Source organism: Myxine glutinosa, chromosome 6 (assembly GCF_964187855.1).
Source record: "Myxine glutinosa chromosome 6, kmMyxGlut1.1, whole genome shotgun sequence".
Classification (NCBI taxonomy): domain Eukaryota; kingdom Metazoa; phylum Chordata; class Myxini; order Myxiniformes; family Myxinidae; genus Myxine; species Myxine glutinosa.
The window spans coordinates 48856626-48871645 of NC_136266.1; the positions used below are offsets into that span (position 1 = coordinate 48856626).

The window sequence follows — 15020 nt, forward strand, 5'->3', positions numbered from 1 at the left end:
TCATGGGCATTACTATGGAGTTGGTCCTCCACTTTGCTGCTAAAACAGCCTCCACTCTTCAGGGAAGGCTTTCCACTAGATGTTAGAACATTACTGCAGAGATTTGCTTCCATTCAGCCACAAGAGCATTCGTGAGGTCGTGCAGTGATATTGGGCGATTAGGCCTGGCTTGCAGTCGGCGTTCCAATTCATCCCAAAGGTGTTCGATGGTGTTGAGGACAATGCTCTGTGCAGGCCAGTCAGGTTCTTCCATACCACACCGACCATTTCTGTATGGACTTTGCTTTGTGCATGGGGGCATTGTCATGCTGAAACAGGAAATGGCCTTCCCCAAGCTGTTGCCACAAAGTAGGAAGCACACAATCATCTAGAATGTCATTGTGTATGCTGTAGCGTTAAGATTTCCCTTCACTGGAACTAAGGGCCCTAGCCTGAACCATGAAAAACAGCCCCAGACCATTATTCCTCCTCAACTAAACTTTACAGTTGGCACTATGCATTCGGGCAGGTAGCGTTCTCCTGGCATCCGCCAAACCCAGATTCGTCCGTTGGACTGCCAGATGGTGAAGCGTGATTCATCACTCCAGAGAACGCATTTCCACTGCTCCAGAGTCCAATGGCGGCGAGCTTTACACCACTCCAACCGACGCTTGGCATTGTGCATGGTGATCTTGGGCTTGTGTGCGGCTGCTCGGCCATGGAAACACATTTCATGAAGCTCCCGACGAACAGTTGTTGTGCTGACGTTGCTTCCAGAAGCAGTTTGGAACTCGGTAGTGAGTGTTGCAACCGAGGACAGACTATTTTTACCCACTACGTGCTTCAGCACTCGGCAGTCCCGTTCTGTGAGCTTGTATGGCCTACCACTTCACAGCTGAGCTGTTGTTGCTCCGAAACGTTTCCACTTCACAATAACAGCACTTACAGTTGACCGGGGCAGCTCCAGCAGAGCAGAAATTTGACAAACTGACTTGTTGGAAAGGTTGCATCCTATGACGGTGCCACGTTGAAAGTCACTGAGCTCTTCATTATGGCCCATTCTACTGCCAATGTTTGTCTATGGAGATTGCATGGCTGTGTGCTTGATTAGATATACCAATCAGCAATGGGTGTGGCATAAATAGCCTCATCCACTAATTCGATGGGATGTCCACATACTTTTGGCCGTGTGTGTGTGTGTGTGTGTGTGTGTGTGTGTGTGTGTGTGTGTGTGTGTGTGTGTGTGTGTGTGTGTGTGTGTGTGTGTGTGTGTGTGTGTGTGTGTGTGTGTGTGTGTGTTCTTTGCTCAGAAGGAGTGATATAAAGGACATTCTCATATAGGTCACGACATTCTTGTTCCTGCATTTTAATTGGATGTTTGTATCATGACGTTCATTTGTGTAAACTTGTTGTTGTCAGCAAATGCATATTGGAATGGGATTCAATTCTGAATTCAGCCCGCTGGTTGTGTAATTACTGAGGTGGATTAACACCAGGTTTATATTCGTACACAGGATATAGAGCTAGAAGCGATGCAGATTCCTCTATGGCTCGGCCTTCTAGAATAGTAATTAATCTTCGCATTCCACGTCTGTACAATAACATGAGATGGTTTCACACTCCTACTTGAGTAGTATGTGGTTCCCAATAAGCTGAATGGATATTTTTCCTGGAATGCTATTTAATGCATACTGCATATAGGACAAATGGTCAAGGGACAAATGGACAAATAGGACAAATGTCATGAACATCAGGTGAAAATAAAGTCGTAATATATAAAATAAGATGAGTTCTAAGAATAAAACCGAGATTTACAATTTTACAATTGTCGATCGTCCTGAGGGAATGATTGCCTGGAAATCCCATCCCTGATATGAATTAACATTCTTCCCCTTCATGGAAGTACATTCATAGTAAGACATCCTAGCCTTGAATCACATGATCCTTGTGGATGTTCCTCACATTTTTACCAAGTCCGATCAAGACGTGACGGATTATAGCCGGTGAACATTTTCCTCTACTCACCTGATTGATATTCTGGTCGAGAGCTGGTCAATTCTGCATGGTATTTTCTTCAAGATGACTTGATAACCGAAAAGATTTGTGAATTGATGATGACATGATTATTTTACTGCCTGATTATTGGAATTGCAATTTATCGATTGGTCTGTTCATTGTCGGATTGTTCAACCTGTTGATAAGCTGCTTTGATCAGTTTCCGTTACGCTTCAAGCATTTCACCTGTAGTTGAAGACATGCTCAGCAAGGACTTTGTCCTTCCTCTCCACAGACTGTGGGACCTTACAAGCCGCTTACAATTACGACATCATCACAATGGGGTAGCTACTGTTTTACGGCACAGCTATCATGGAGACAGCTTTCCACAAGAATCTTCTTCAAGTAATCAGCCCCTACTCAAGTTGGAGCCTGGTAATTAGATTTATTTAACTAAACAATCACATTAAGTTAATTGAAGCTGGCTTATTGTGGTTAGTATATTTTGTTTTGCTTACTAATTCCAGAGAAATAATTGATTTGTACTTTTCACTGACATTCTGCCTTCAAAAATATTTGTGCTAAATTTTTTTAGTTCGACCATTGCACCTGTCACCTTTATTGTAGAAAAAAATACAATTCAGGGACAAGCATTGTGAAAACATGGACCAAGCTTTAATAGGCCTTGTTTTGAGCTGGCAGGATAGCATTGAAGTATACGCATTTGTCTTTGAGCTATCTAGGTTGGGTTTAAATCTCGACCCAGCTATAATAATAATAATAATAATTCATTTATTTTGTATAGCGCTTTTCAAGAAGCCCAAAGGCGCTTTGACAGAGTGGAAAACATAATGCATAACAATACATGAAAACAACAATTGCAAAAAGACAAGAATCAATAGGGAAATATTTAAAGCAAAAGGAGGGAGAAGGAGAAGAGATAGTCAGGGGTTAAATGCTGTGGGTTGAATGTTGAATGCAGTGTTGAACACATGATGTCTTTCATTAACAGGAGGCCAGTTATCGCCCTTGCTCTGGCCAAAGTACAAATAATTATTGATACAATATTTAGGAGGCACTGCATCAGCGGCGATGGACGCACTCACAGAAATTTTGCTACACAAAATGAGGGCTTTCCTTTAGGCCGTTTAGGTACTCTTTCTTATCACCATTAAATGAGCAATGCAAGTGAAAACATGCCTTTCTTTTAGTGTGAATTAGATGCAGTTTGAGAATAGAAAATATCAATGAGAGCTGAACAAATAAAACTGGATATGGTATCTGCAATCACAAAGCGATCGTCAAGGGTAAGCTTACCCTTGGCCCTCAATCCAATGATGGCCATAGTTTTTTTGGATCACCATGTGATCTTGATATTAAACGTTTAGGGATAGAGTGTAAATTAAGATGATGTGTCCCTATCTACACTCTATCCTTAAAACTCACATCATTAAAATCGGAGGAAAATTATTTAGGTTATGATCAAAAGGATGTTTTTTTATTAATCGGGTCACAAATGGAAAAAGTAGGTCAAGGGCACAAATTAAATATCAGGTGTACAACTTCAATGCAGGTACACTATGATGCAAAAATATCTTGGAAGACCAAACGGTCTTTGAGATCCGCATTGGCAAAATTGAGCGATGACAAAATACACTATTTTTTTTCAGAGCGACATTTCACTTTGACCTTCAACTCGTTTTATGGAAATTAAACACAAATGTGACTTGCTCTAGGCTATCTGGTGTTGGTGTTGCCTGGTGGTGTTGGCCTCGCGGTTAGGGTGTCGGCTTGGGATCCTAGGATCCTGGGTTCGAATCCCGGTCGATCGCTGAATTAACACCAGGGGGTTGACTCAGCCTGTCATCCTTCTGAGGTCGGCAAATTGAGTACCAGTTCACTGGTAATTCCCTGTGTGTCTCAAGAGGCAACTAACAGGGATGGCGGCAGGAAGGGCATCCGGCCATAAAACATTGCCTCAAAAAGGGGACCACGGTGCCCGAAAAAGGCCAACCCCCGCTCTGCAGGGAAAAATGGCCTCTAAAGGTGGTTTCTAGGTCGTCTAGAAAGGGCAATTTCGTTCTGTTTGGACAAACCTTTGTTGAATTGTGGTGAAAAATGCTTTAAATGTCTATAATTGGGTCATTACTTTTAAAATGAGGTCAAGGTCAAAAAAATTATGTCAACCCCACATACTATTCCCATTACATACATACATAATGCATAATGTATTATGCCATACATAATGCCATAATGCCAATAGCCATACATAATGGCTATTCCCATTATTGAGGCAACATTTCATTCCAAAAGTCCCAGCCGGCTCCGAGATACAGCTCGGACATCGCTGAAAAGGGAGAAAAAATAAATAGTGGCCTAGTACTCCTTTGGGTGTAAGACCTTGACCTTTAACCCGGAGGGGTATGATATAAATTATTCTTAAATGTGCCTTTCTCTGGGCCTTTTAGAGAGGGCAATTTTGTTCTGATCGATCAAACCTTAGTCAGGTTTTGGTGAAAAATGGTAAAATATCTATAATTGGGTCATGACCTTAAAATTAGGTCAAGGTAAAATTTATGTCAACCCCACATACTTTATATTCCTATTATTGATGCAAAATTTCATTCCGAAAGTCCTCGGACATTGGCATAAAAAAGGGAGAAAAACCTAAAAGGTGGTTTAGTATTCCCAGAGGTGTGAGTCTTTGACCTTTAACTCGAAGAGGTATGGTGCAAATTAAACATAAATGCACCTCTTCCTAAGTTATCTAGGTAGGGCAATTGTATTCTGATCAGACAAACTTTAGTCAAGTTATGGTGAAAATGTTAAAATTACTATAATTAGGTCATAACATTATAATTAAGTCAAGGTCAAAAAGATGTCAACCCTGCGTACTTTCTATTTGCATTATTGATGAAAATTTCCATTTGAAAGACCCAGCCGGCTCTGACAGATCAGAAATTGATACCGTTTGGGAATTTTGAGTTTTGGGAGTGCAGGGAGAAAAAATAAAAATAAATAATAATAATAATTTCCGAAATGGTGGTTTAGTACTCCTGTGAGGTCTAAGAAACTCTGTGGTGTTGTACCATTAAAAATTGGGGTTCTTAATAATTGTAAAATAAACCTTACAACAGCAATAAGCCTTCCCTTTGCTATGCGGAGGCTTAATAAATTACAAAAAGAGACAGGAAGTAACACAATGTAATCAAAGTCAAACAATGTGGACAAAATTATAATAATTTGTGTTTCAAGATCTTCTAATGTGGTGTCCAGGTCATCGAGGCTCTTTCAGCATGGAGTGCTGGAAGCGGCCACACCAAGCAGAAATCGCCCTGCAGACGAGGAGTGCCCACTTTGGGGAAACATTACCCCAGCCTTTGCAGCTTCCCAAGCTACAGGTAGGAGGCATAATGTGAAGAAATGTGGTGGGAAGATTGTATGGATGACAAGATGTCTTTAACTTTTACCATGTTTCGAGCATTCATTGTTACAGAATATATGTATGAAATCTCAAAGAATTAACAACAGCCCGTTGGGAGCAGTGTTCACTGTATCATTTTAAAGCTTGAGTCGTGTAGTATAGAGAGGGAGCATGAAAAGTGAGACAAAGACATGCAAATAAGTAGTTTTGTCCCTGTGACCTTCAGATGTTACAGTGTCGAGCATCAGAGCCAGACGTGTGTGCGGGCTGGGATCAATCACCACTTACCTGCTCAACACACTCTTGGAACACCCCACCATCTTCCCCAGGACTTAGGAAGCAAGGCTTTGCCATTCAGTATACGCCTGCTGTCCAGGTGCGGAAGCCTACCTTTTTTTGCACACTCCACAAACGAGCCCATATCGAATTTTCATGAAATAATTTTCAAACTATCTAAACGTAGTTGTGTATATAAATACACAGCCTGGTGTTGGCTTAGCAGTTAGGGTGCCGTCTTGGGATCTTAGGATCCTGATTTCAAATCCCAGTCGATCGCTGAATTAACGCCAGGGGGGTTGACTCAGCCTGTCATCCTTCCGAGGTCGGCAAATTGAGTACCAGCTTGCTGGGATGAATGATCCCGGTGTGTACCCCGATTTAGAATAGGTACACCGTATCCCTGCGCATCGTAAGAGGCGACTCAGGGTTGGCGTCAGGAAGGGCATCCGGCCATAAAAACATTGCCTCAAACAGGGAACCATGATTGTCATGGGACCCGCAAGGCTAACCCCGCTCTAGCGGGAAAAATGGCCTTAAAACGATCGTTCATTCTAGAGGTGATTACTTACCATTGGAGGTGTTCCACTGTCACAGTGGACATTACCACACAAATACTTCAGTCATCTTGGTGCACAGAACTTCTCAGATACTACTATGCGTACACATACACAATCCTGTATTGTTCATAAATGTAATCATCATTACGAATGCTTGTAGGTCGAACATTCTTCATCTACAGGGGATGGAAAGTCTCGTGTCGAACATGACTCGTGGATTTCCAGTGAGTTAGAAGGCATAAGGTCTAGAGGTGCCACTCAACTACACAGAGGCAGTGCCGACAGCCTTATGGAAGCGGTGAGACCTCCGACCCCACATTAAGTACCACGTTCATATCTGATTTATTCTCTACTTGAATGTTTTATCAACTCATTATTTCACTTTTCTTAGACTATTCCACATATCTAATTTTCCAAAAGCATGGAAAATGATATCATGGGGAAAGATTCTTGTGGATTCACTTTTGGGTAGTGGGGAAGTTGAGGAATATGATGGTTCATGACAATGCCTTGTGTAGATCTGTGTCATCTCTTTGTACAAACGACCTTTGCTCACTTCCTTGTTCTATAACTACACGTATTCCTTTTTCCATTAGGTGCTGACATCTGAAGGATTAGGCTGCTTTTCCAGAGACTCATCTTTTGTCTCAGCAATGAAGCAGGAATTGGCAGAAGCTTGCCAACTTACCATCGACGAGATGGAGAGTGCTGCGTGTGACCTCATCAATGGCGAAGACAACGGGGTTCTTCGGCCCGACACCTCAGCCCTCCGCCTTCACCACCCTTTCTTCCCGTACATCGAGCAACGTGAGCTACAGGCCGAAGAGTTTGACGTGCCCGTAGATGAAGAGGAGGAGCAAAGGGAAGGCGCAGAAAGCAAGAGGCTGGAAGAGCTCCATAAAACGATAGAGGTGGATGAGGAAGATGAAGACATTGAAAGGGACGAGAGGGAAGCGATGAAAGACGAGTTTGACCTTGGCAGGGAACTTGAGGAATATCCTGAAGAGCCTTCACGTCAGTACGATGAAGACTTGGGAGATGAGTTCAGCTGTGTAACAAAGTTATAACACTATGTGTACAGCACAGACCAAGGTGGAATTTGAGTGGCTAGTTTAGAAAGGAAAGCCACAGAGTCATCGTGTGCCAAAACCTACTACGGCCATTTCCATTGGTACTTTGTCCTTCCGTTACCCAACGCCACCATTTTTGCTCGTCTTCATATCCACTGCCCCGATTGAATTCAAGACCCGTGAAGCCATGACTTGTCAGTTAAGGTGGTGACACGTAACTACCATGTACTTAGTACCCAGGTCATCTAAATTGCAGAATGAGCAGGCAGGCCTGCACAACATTTGGCAAATCTGCCAAGTTATTGAGTTCAACATGCAGGTTAACAAGGCAATTGAACTTGTAAACTTGTAATTCGATAGGAAACAACTACTTGAGATCGTTTGTTTAAATTTACGATGAGTACCTGTGGTTAAGAACGTATTTGGTTTCGGACAAATGTTCTTGGCCGATAAAGTCATTCATCTCCAAACCCTGGTTTTCCAAAGTGATGGAACCTTGGCCAGGTTGTACAAAGTGGACAGATTGTTTTCTATTGGATTGCAAGTTAGGCGTTTATACAAATGATGTTGCACTGTCCCTTCATCTCCTCCTTCCACCCTTTCATTCTTCATTTATTATCACTTTAACGTTTTCATTGAATTCGCATTCATCTTCCCTGGGTCGATGTTCTAAGTGCCTTGTGTCGCTACCTGGTGGAACGGTGAAAGCCACGGGATAAGTAGACCAATTGGCTGGCGTGGAAATTAGATGCCCGATGTCACGCGTCTCAAAAGAGCCGAGTCATGGGCAGAGCAATCCATTTAATCAGCCTTGTGGCTTTAAAAGCTCCAAGCAGTGTGCGATTCCATTGGTGTTTTAATGACTGAAAGTTTGTCCTTTTGTGATTTTGTTTTTCATTGAGGAAGTAGAGCTCCAATGAGACGGCTCATTTGGGTGGTATGAAATTTATATTTTTATTATAAGGAAAACAAGTGCTCAGATTATCCCTAAACTCAATCAAAAGTTAAATTGAAGTGCACAGTTAAATTGCATTGGAGTGCACAAGGAGGCCTGGGTTTGCCCGCAATCGGGCCGCAGTTCCAAAGATCTTGAGGGCTATTTAAAGGTACCTTTTCGGTTTAGACATAAATTTGGTGAGCTCAGGTGCTGTTACTATCATCCTATCATTTGAACTTTAATGTGTGGCAAACATGCGTTAAGTTACTGTCCACAAAGTTACACGTAACGGAACATCTCAGCCCCGATTTCTCCTCCATGAATGTCCTAACCCACACGTCCCGCTACACATGATCTCGGTGGTGTCCTAATGGAACAGGGACTGAAAAGGAATTGTTAATTTTGATTGATGATCCAAAAAGTAACATAAGAAGAAACTCCGTCTGCGGCTGCTGTAATGTTTACATTGATTATGTTTGACATTTCCCGGCTAATGAGAGGTGGTGGTTTAGAAGACAAAAGAGTCCTACAGTGGATCAGAATAACCTTGGCCTTGTTTACGGGCTTTCGTTTGTGTCGCTCCGAACTCGTTTTTTAAATAATATTATTTACCAGAAAGAAACTAAGTTATTATAAAAAGACTGAAAGAAGTGTCAATGTTTTGAAAATTTTAACATAATTGTAATATATTCATAATGTATTTGTAAAGAAGAGATGTTCTATATTTGTAATGACATGGTATTGGAGGGATGGAGCATTTGTTTATTATTTTGCCACTTTTTTGAGAAGCAGCCTGTGATGAACTTAAGGATGTGTGTGTGTGTGTGTGTGTGTGTGTGTGTGTGTGTGTGTGTGTGTGTGTGTGTGTGTGTGTGTGTGTGTGTGTGTGTGTGCGTGTTTGTCCAGCAGAAACATTCCTAATATGCTGAATGCAGCAGGTATTTCCGTCGCAGGCTCACCGGCATCGGCGGTACTGAACTTAATGGGCCGATACCCCGATTTTAACCCAGTCATATGTATGGCGCGTGTGTGTGTCCAGCGGAAGCGCCCGGTCGTATCTATGTCGTGTGTGTGTGTCCAGCGGAAGTGCCCGGTCATATGTATGGCGTGTGTGCGTGTCCAGCGGAAGTGCCCGGTCGTATGTATGGCGCGTGTGTGTGTCCAGCGGAAGCGCCCGGTCGTATCTATGGCGCGTGTGCGTGTCCAGCGGAAGCGCCCGGTCGTATCTATGGCGCGTTTGCGTGTCCAGCGGAAGCTTCCGGTCGTATGTATGGCGTGTGTGCGTGTCCAGCGGAAGCTTCCGGTCGTATGTATGGCGCGTGTGCGTGTCCAGCGGAAGCGCCCGGTCGTATGTATGGTGCGTGTCCAGCGGAAGCGCCCGGTCGTATGTATGGTGCGTGTGCGTGTCCAGCGGAAGCGCCCGGTCGTATGTATGGTGCGTGTCCAGCGGAAGCGCCCGGTCGTATGTATGGCGCGTGTGCGTGTCCAGCGGAATCGTGGAGCGGTTTTGTGACTGACGTCCGGTCGGCCGTGAGGTGTGCGTGGGTGTGTATGTGTGCAAATGTGTACAAAGAAGAGATTGTTTCAGCTCGTGGCTTAAAAGATTCATGTTTCCCACTCATTTTTCAGGTCTTGTGTATTTTTCATGATCTGCATCAGTTGCTGTACATGAAAGGATCTTTTTCATTCCAGACAGAAGCAAGTCTAGAATCAATTCCCAAATGCATTATCTGTTTGGCTATAATGTTTTAAGGGTATTTTGCTTTTGGTATATGGTGAGTTTTTTGGCACTTTGTGAATGACCTGCTTACTTCCATGTATTATTACCAAGGCCCCTTTGGGGCGTTCTTTTGCCCACAGACGTTTTTGCGAATAATTATTTTGCCATACGTTAAGCTTTAACCATGCCTGATATATAGATGTGCAACATGAATTTGTCTGAGGAAATCTTCATCCCACTGTTGGTGCCTCGAAGGCCACTGTTGTTGTGCCATGCGCTCCTTTAGACTGTTTAACATTTCCAAAGTTTGTCTATTTCAGAAATTCCCTTTGATCCCTGTTTTTCCAGAGAAAACATGACTTCCTTCCGCAGACATATCAGAAAATATTCCTATTGTGCTCTCTCTACCACTGAATTGTGTTTTTTTCGTATGCCCAAACTATCACGTACGTAAGTATAAAGATCTCACCGTATCTTAAGAAAGAGCAGGGCAGGGCAGGTGTGCCCGTCGCTCTGCCAATTTGAATTTCTTAAGAAAACAAATTCTGTTTCAACCTGCAGGTTAAACACCCACCTCTATTAGAACCTGCAGGTTAAACACCCACCTCTATTAGAACCTGCAGGTTAAACACCCACCTCTATTAGAACCTGCACCTTTCTGAAGTTGACTCGAATCATTAGCCGAGAGGAACAATGAGGCTTATTTTAGTTCAGGAAATATACTTACTCTATTAAACAATGAATGGTACAACTTGAACATCATAACTAGAGAACTGCTTTGTGAAATGTGACACCGGTTCTTGTCATCCCATGCTTTTGTTAAACTTTTGTAATATTACTTTATCATCTCACAGCTTGTACGCTGATGGTTTGAATTGATGTTTGCGGGGGTTTAACCCCTCCCCAGCTATACCTTCCCTTGCCCCCCCCCCCCCACCTCCCTTTTTCCTGCTTGCCTCACGCCCTTTACACACATCCCACTCGGAATGTAACATTCATGTAAACTATGCCGCTGTTTTATACAAGGAATGCCATCTTATAAATTGTAAGTAAACGGTGTTTATTTCATTCTTGATGTATTCTTCTTACTTCAGCACATTCATTGTTTCAGACAGACGTTTTTTTATTCATTTCAGATTTTTTTATTTTTTGTATACATAGTCGATACTTGTGGAAGAGCTAGTACACTGAACGGATCAGGACGTAACAGGATGCAAAAGGAACAGTAGAGAGAGTGGGGGAAACACTAACAGCAGAGTTAAAGGCCTAGATATAGGGAGACTTGGACAAACAAAGGGTGCGGGGAAGGATGAGGGGCGCAGAAGAGAATGCACAGGGTGGACAAGATGGACACAGAAGGAAACTCTCAGGAGGAATCTAAGTTGGACCATGAGACCAATCATCTGTGTATTTCCGTTTTTCCTCACCAGCATGTTTACATCACCGATTCACAAAACCTCCCAGAAGTTTATTGGACTTGTCAATGAAGAAACCACCATGTATGATGGGAGATTGTGTTTCAAAGAAACCCATTGTTGTTTTTTGGCCAGAATTAAAATTTCTATTTAAAGATTAGTGTTGAAGATTTCATTCAGCGAACGTGGTCAGGCAGGTTACACAAAGGAAATGCAGATGATTGTACAGGGAAAGTATATCTAATTTTTATTTTTATTACAAACAGCTTTCCCCAGGAAACAAATTCTGAGGCAGATGAAACAACATCAAAAATGCATATAGACTGAAAATAATAAAAACAAGAAAGAGCAATCAGAGATTGCAGACCCTCGCCAGGACATGTTTTCAGTGTTTTTTTTTTTTTTTACAAATATGGCGGCAGAACCACGTGACCGATGACGTCATCATTTTTCCCCCCTCCACCAATTTATCCCTAGATGATGCTCAAGAAATTTCATCTTGATCGGATGAAGTTTTGTACTTGTCGAATTATGACATCATAATGGAGGCACCTATGACCTCATCATTAACATATGTTATTCCACATGGAGAGTTCTTTGCAATGAGCTATGTCTCAATTTTTTCTATGCAGCACTTTCAGAGATATGGAGGTGCAAATTTTTTTCGTTTTTTCCAAGATGGTGGCCAAACCACATGATTGATGACGTCATCATTTTTTTCTCCACCAATTTATCCCTCGATGACGCTCAATAAATTTCATTTGATCGATGAAGTTTTCGACTTGTCGAATTATGACGTCATAATGGAGGCACCTTTGACATCATCATTAACATATTTTATTCCCCATGGAGAGTTCTTTACAATGAGCCATGTCTCAATTTTTTTCTATGCAGCGCTTTTGGAGATAGAGGTGCAACGTTTTTCCAAGATGGTGCCCGTACCACGTGATCTATGACATCATAATTATTTTAAAATTATACAGGTGGAGCTGCACCTATGGTGAAAATTTCCTGTCAATCAGACCAACGTTTACAGAGAAAATCATATTTATTATGTGCGGACAAACAAACACAGACAAAAGGGCTCAAATGCAATACCCTCTCCTCAGGCGAGGGTAACTAGAACGGCACTCGATAGAGCGCATACCTCCGCCAGGTTGAACAGTTTACGTTTTGTATCCCACTTATGGGCCGGATCCAGATCAAACATCAGATCGGCTTGTTCTCGTCGCCTACCAAACTCATCCACCGACTTGCGTCATAATCCGTCCACAACCTTTTGAAATGTGCTCTATATAGTTTTGGCCCCATCTCTCAATGGTAAAGAATCACTTTTTAAAATGTAATTTTCGTATCCGAATCCAAATCTGGATATTCACCAAAATTAAAGCAATTTGTCTTTGTCACACACCTGACCTGTCCACCTACAATGCCTTCAGAAAGTATTCACACCCCTCGACTTTTTTCACATTTTGTTGTGTTACAGCCTTCATTTAAAATGGATAACAGTGAGATTTTTGTCGCTGGTCTACACATAATACCCCATAATGTCCAAGTGGAATTTCTTTTCTAGAATTCTTTGCAAAATAATTTAAAATGAAATACAAAAAAAAATCTAATCTACATAAGTATTCAAGCCCCTGAGTCAATACTTCGTAGAGGCACCTTTGGCAACGATTACAACGTCGAGTCTTCTTGGGTATGTCTGTATCAACTTTGCACATCTGGATTTGGGGAGTTTCTCCCATTCTTCCTTGCAGATTTGCTCAAGCTCTGAGAAATTGGATGGAGAGCGTCGGTGAACAGCAATCTTCAAGTCTTTCCACAGATTCTCAATGGGATTCAAATCTTGGCTTTGCCTGGACTACTCAAGGACTTTCACGTTCTTGTTCTGAAGCCATTCCAGTGTTTCTTTGGCTGTATGCTCGGGGTCATTGTACAGCTGGAACGTAAATCTTTGCCGCAGTCTAAAACCTTTTGCACTCTCAATCAGGTTTTCCTCAAGGATTTGCCTTTTTGCCTGATTTGCCATTCATTGTTCCCTCTATCCTGACAAGTCTCCCAGTCCTTGCCACTGAAAAGCATCCCCATGGCATGATGCTGCCACCACCATGCTTTGGGGTAGGGATGGTGTTTGGAGGAGTGATGAGCTGTGCTCGGTTTCTGCCAAACATAGCACTTTGCATTCACGCCAAAGTGTTCAATTTTCGTCTCATCAGACCACAGAAGCTTTTGCCTTATGGTCTCAGAGACTCACGTGCCTTTTTGCAAACTCCAGGCGTGCTGTCGTGTGCCTTTTTCTCAGGTGTGGCTTTCGTCTGGCCACTCTCCCATGAAGCCTAGATGTGTGAAGTGTTGCAGAGACTGTTGGCCTTCTGACAGGTTCTCCCATCTCAGCCAAGGAACTCCTTGGATCTCGGTCTTCTTGTCTGGGTGCTCAGTTTGGTCAGACAGCCAGCTCTAAGAAGAGTCTAGTGAGGTCCATCCATATTCTCTCTAATTCCTAATGATGGAGTTCACTGTGCTCTTGGGAACTTTCAACACTCTTGAAATTGTTTTATACCTTTCCCCAGATCTATGCCTCCTCACCATTCTATCTCGGAGTTCTATGGACAGTTTTTTGGACTTCATGGTGGAGTTTCTGCTCTGACTTGCACTGTCAAATGTGGGACCTTATATCGATAGGTGTGTTTCTTTCTAAATCATGTCCAATCAAGTGAATTGGCCACAGGTGGATTCTTGTAGAGACGACTCAAGGATGATCAAAGGAAATTGGATGCACCCGAGCTCAATTTGGAGTGTCATATCAGAGGTGTTGAATACTCATTGACTCAAGACATTTCAGCTTTTCATTTTTTCTTTTGTAAAAATTTCAAAAATAAGAATTCCACTTTGATATTATGGGCGTTGAATCCATGTGTCGATCAGTGACAAAAAAATTCTTAATTTAATTCATTTTAAATTGAGGCCGATGTGAAATTCAGACACAAAATGTGAAAAAGGTCAAGTGTGTCGACTACTTTCTGAAGGTACTGTAGTTTGTTATAATCCGTTCACAACTTTTTGAGCTATCTTGCGAAACTGTATATCATTTTCGTCCCATCCCTCAATGGTGAAGAATCACTTACAATAATATTCTCACATCCGGATCTGGATCTTCACCAAAACCGAAGCAATTCTGCCTTGTCACACACCATGTTTCAGCCGAATCCATCCATAATTTTTTGAAAAATCCTGTTCACAAACAGACAAGGGTTAAAACAACCTCCGTCTACCTTTAGTGGCAGAGGTAAGCAGATAACAAAAAGGATTTTTTTTTTTTTTTTTTTTAAATACAAGATGGCCTTTTGTTTCTCTTGCAACATTATGTGTTTGTAATTGCATTTCTCGAGTTGTCAGCTTCGCTAACGGAGTAAGTTTGCATTTATGATTTTTTTTTTTTTAAATAGTTATAAACTAAACAATGATAAACCCAGAAATAAACAGTTTGCCATTAGAATGTAGCTATTTCAACATATCTGTTTCAAAAGTTAATTGTGAAAACTTCCTGACTCTTCTGACATCCAGGAGTCACTGTGAATAATGAGAAGTGCATGAAGAAAACTCACTTGCAGGTGGAGAAGAAATTGAAATGCATGAGCTTT

General features: G+C 42.1%; 1 protein-coding gene across 1 annotated transcript in view; it reads left to right on the forward strand.

The window, feature by feature from the left end:
* The window catches only part of LOC137429749 (voltage-dependent L-type calcium channel subunit alpha-1D), a 519508-nt gene extending 504528 nt beyond the window's left edge, over window positions 1–14980 (forward strand). Inside the window, exons 44-48 of the mRNA XM_078779833.1 lie at window positions 2270–2409; window positions 5251–5375; window positions 5625–5774; window positions 6395–6532; window positions 6831–14980. Of these exons, the coding sequence (XP_078635959.1) occupies window positions 2270–2409; window positions 5251–5375; window positions 5625–5774; window positions 6395–6532; window positions 6831–7301 (1024 nt within the window). The 3' untranslated portion in view covers window positions 7302–14980. The remainder of the gene's footprint in view (window positions 1–2269; window positions 2410–5250; window positions 5376–5624; window positions 5775–6394; window positions 6533–6830) is intronic.
* The last annotated feature ends 40 nt before the right edge of the window (window positions 14981–15020 follow it).